Genomic DNA, 4529 nt, shown 5'->3' on the forward strand with positions numbered 1-4529 from the left:
TGTTGAAACATATGGTTTGTTATTTTTGATTTGAATGGTCTACTTGGTATTGTTTTGTATTTTCATCAACAAGAATTTCAGGTTTATTCACAAACTCAGTGGCTCTTCCTTTATATGTCAAATTGAAGATTTTCATGGTAGCAAGTGATTTTTTTTTAAAATAAAAATAAAAATAATATATATATATATATAAGGAATCTAGGGATTGCTGGTTCGGGTATGAAATAAATATAGAAATTCAGCTAATGGAGTTACTAATACTAAAAGAAGCCTAAAACAAATATACCATCAACTTCGATAAGGAAAAGAATTACATCCTTAGTAATGTTCCATCCGCGTCTGATATTATTATATGATTTTTTTGTCGCCCCTTTTATTTCACATTTTCGGAAATTTAGAAGGAGAATTATAATATTCGTAGTTTGCTTTAGGCTGGATCTAGATTAATATTGTGATTATGTATACGTTCGTGTAACATAATTGCAAATTTAACTCTAAAAAGACTCGAGGGATGCGTTTGTGCAACCTCAATCAAATTTTTCTTAAATAAATGAACAAAGCGTTATTAATTGTGGACACGTTCGCGTGACATGATTTTTGACACACCAAAGGGAAAGAGTATACGTACGCGTAACTCAATTTTTTATTTATGAATAAATTAAGCGATTTAAAAAGCAATTTAATAGTTGAAGAATGCACACAAGTTTGAAAAATGTTTGAAAATCAGATAATTAGGCCAATAATAATAGTTGAGCGACCGTGCTAGAACCACGGAACTCGGGAATGCCTAACACCTTCTTCTGGGTTAACAGAATTCTTTACCCGGATTTCTGGTTTGCGGACTGTTAAACAAAGTCAATTGTTTCCTCGATTGGGGATTTGAACTGGTGACTTGGGACACCAATTAAAATATTTCAAGTGGCGACTCTGAATTAAATAAAATAATCTCATTTCGAATAATGTCACTTAAATTAGAAAAACTCCCCATATACCCCTCGGGTGTGTAAAAAGGAGGTGTGACAGATGGAACAGACTATAAAAGTCTTGAAAAAATCTGTTGAAGACAAAGACCTTCAAATCGCTCAACTCATGAACAAATTGGAGGCCTATGCACCTAGAGAGTCAAGCCACGTCCCTCCCCGTTCACCTGTCTTCACCTCGCCAAAAACGGCTATTGAGGAATCACTTGCCAAGTTCAACATTCAAAAGGAAAAGCAATCCACTTCAGTTGCGGCGTTATCTGTCCAACAATTGCAAGACATAATAATAAACACCATCAGAGCTCAATATGGCGAACCATCGCAAAGTTCGTTGTACTACTCTAAGCCTTATACTAAGAGGATTGACTATCTAACCATGCCAACCAATTATCAACCACCAAAGCTGCATCAATTTGATGGCAAAGGGAACCCAAGGCAATATATTGCCCACTTTGTCGAGACTTGTAGCAATCCTGGAATGCATGGTGACCTTTTGGTAAAACAATTTATTCGTTCTCTAAAAGGGAACACATTTGACTGGTATATTGACTTGGAGCCTGAGTCTATTGATAGCCGGGAGCAACTTGAGAAGGAATTCCTCAATCGTTTTTACAGTACCCGGAGAACTGTAAACATGATAGAGTTGACAGGAACTAAGCAAAGGAAGGACGAGCCCCTAGTGGATTACATTAATCGTTGGAGGGCGTTAAGTTTGGACTGCAAGGATCGTCTTTCAGAAATATCTGATGTGGATATGTGCATTCAAGGAATGCACTAGGGCCTTTTGTATATCCTACAAGGGATCAAACTACGAACTTTTGAAGAACTTGCAACGCGGGATCACGACATGGAGTTAAGAATCACAAGTCATGGAAAGGCATCTCCATTTGCTGATCAGAAGGAATTCAAGAAAAATGTTGCATCAAAGAACCAAATCAAAGAATCTATGGCGGTGAAAGCAACTTCCGTGAAAGTCACAACCAAGCAAAAGGTGAAGGAGGATAAGACACAAAGTCAATATCCCAAAGAGGAGAAACGTCGTCCCACCTTGAAGGAATTATAGGCGAAGGTTTATCCATTTCCAGATTCAGATGTACCCACAATCCTTGATGAATTGCTCGCCAAGAAAGTTATCGATCTCCCTGAATCAAAAAGACCAGAGGAAATTGGTAAAGTTGGCGACCCGAAATACTGCGAGTTTCATTGCATCATTAGCCATCCTACAGAGAAATGCTTCATCTTGAAGAAGAAAATCATGACTCTTGTAAGTGAAGAAAAAATGATCATAGACATGGATAAAACAACAGAAGCAAATCATGCAAGTATCGCGCTCAAAGAAAAGGGGTGTTCAAAGTTGCAGAACGCGTCAAGCACTGCCTTCTTACAATTTGGAAATTTCGAGCCTGTTGAAGTTGATATTCCAAGGAAAACTCTTGAAGGTTCACTAGAGCTGGACACTCAGTCCAAAGACAAAGACAATGAGGGTTGGACTCTAGTCACTCACAAGAAACGAAGTCATCAAGAAGTTCTAAGGCTACCACTTCCTAAGCCAAGAGAAAAAATAAGCGATGTGGATAGGCTACAACCACCAAGAATTATCAAATCTTCCATTAGCAAGAAGATTAATGGTGCTTTATCGCCGAAGTTCCGAAAGCCCATCACATTGCATGAATTCTTTCCGGGAAAATTCTTTCATGGAGGTCACGTTAGTGCAACTCATGTAGTTTCTAGTACTGATGAAACAAAGGAAAGCAACGATGAGCTTGCTCAAATGAAAACACAAGAACATCATGATAACGGAAAAGTTGTCACATGTTGTGCAACAATTTCCTTCACAGATGATGACTTGTTGTTGGGGTCTAAGCCACATAACAGACCTTTGTTCATTATAGGAGCCATTCGGTAACAACATCTCAATCGCATACTTATTGATTATAGTTTGGCTTTCAACATCATTCCAAAGATGGTGCTAAAAAAGCTTGAGATCTCTATCGATGAGCTATCCAAAAGTAACTTAACAATCCAAGGTTTCAACCAAGGAGGACAACGAGCGATAGGTATGATCCACGTGGGATTATCCATTGGTGAGATGAAGTCGAACGCCCTGATTCACGTCATAGATGCTAAAACATCATACAACTTATTACTTGGACGTCCTTGGATTCATGAGAATGGGGTGGTATCATCTACTTTGCATCAATGTCTGAAGTATAGAAGGGATGGAGAGATAATCAAAATTGATGCAGACATCAAGCCTTTCACTGAGACGGAGTCATACTTTGCAGACGCAAAATTCTACTTAGATTATTGTGAACCAAAAGTAGAGAGACCATCATCAGTCGACGAAGCTGATGTCAATTCTGAAGAAGAAAATGAGGCTCAATGGACTGCCGCCAAGCTGTCTAAGAAGAGAACTGAAGAAGTCTCCATTAAGCTATTATCATCTGAAGGTGACATACAAACAAAGATTGATAAGGAGCATCTAGTTTCTCGCTATGTTCCATGTGAGCGTCGAAAGAAAGGACAACCCCTGTTAGAAGAATGTACTGTAAAGAAGAAAATGAGTGACATAGCGATACAAGATTTGAAGGAGCATATGACTGTCCCAATTGCACAAATCCTATCTGTGAATTGCAAGTTTACTAAAGGCAATCTCCAAGCTGATAAGATAAAAGGGCACTTTGATTCTAAGGCCTTCATACTGCTTGAAAAGTCTGGTTACGACTTCTCCAATCCATCAAGACTAGGAGAACTCAAAGATTAAGTCACTGGTGAAAAGATACATGGGCTCAATGAGTCCCAAATAAAGTTGAGAAAGCAAGGGCACTACGTCGCCACTCCAAAGTATGGGTTGGGATTTAGTTTGGCAGAGCCTCTTAGAATTTCATCTAAGAGAAGCAAAGATATAGCTTCATCACAATACACCTAGGTAGAGGATATGAAGGAAGTTAATGGCAAGAAAATAAAACAACGGACTTCAGTGTTCGATCGTATTGGAGGCTCAACCCCTCGGGTCTCGGTGTTTGAAAGGCTAAGTCACAAAGGTGAACGTGTATCTTCCAAACATCTAAAGGAAGTTTTCACTACCTCAAAGACCTTCGTCTTTTATCGCTTGGGAACCACAAGGAAGTCACCATCTAGAAAGATACTGGCAAAACATAAGGATCAAGTCCATGAGGAGCGGGATCATTTTGAAGTTGTTGCTAACAAAGAAATCTGTAGTGCTTTCCCATCACGTATTAAGAGGAAGTCTATTTTGTCAATATCCACAGATGGTCCACTGAAGGCGCAAAGGAGAACCATTGTTTACACTTTCCAGGCTCGTAAAGAAGTAGAGAAAGAGAAAGAAGCCATGCCGACTATCCAAGGAAGTCAAACAGAAAAGTCAGACTTTGTGGAAACATCCTATCACATAACTGTGGAAGATAGCCCATGCCTTGACGTTGATGATGAAGTACATGAGGCTCCCCCTCAACTAGAAGATGGAGGACAATCGACTATAAATAAGCTTAAGGAACTCAATTTAGGTACTCCGGAAGATCCACGCCT

The 4529-nt window shown here is 39.1% G+C and overlaps 1 protein-coding gene across 1 annotated transcript; it reads left to right on the top strand.

Moving 5' to 3' along the window:
* The first annotated feature begins 1023 nt into the window (after positions 1-1023).
* On the top strand, positions 1024-1758 carry LOC138870912 (uncharacterized). The gene has a single exon (XM_070148753.1). The coding sequence runs from the start codon at positions 1024-1026 to the stop codon at positions 1756-1758; it is 735 nt and encodes a 244-aa protein (XP_070004854.1).
* Positions 1759-4529: the final 2771 nt, after the last annotated feature.

Source organism: Nicotiana sylvestris, chromosome 6 (assembly GCF_000393655.2).
Source record: "Nicotiana sylvestris chromosome 6, ASM39365v2, whole genome shotgun sequence".
In the NCBI taxonomy this organism is placed as follows: Eukaryota; Viridiplantae; Streptophyta; class Magnoliopsida; order Solanales; family Solanaceae; genus Nicotiana; species Nicotiana sylvestris.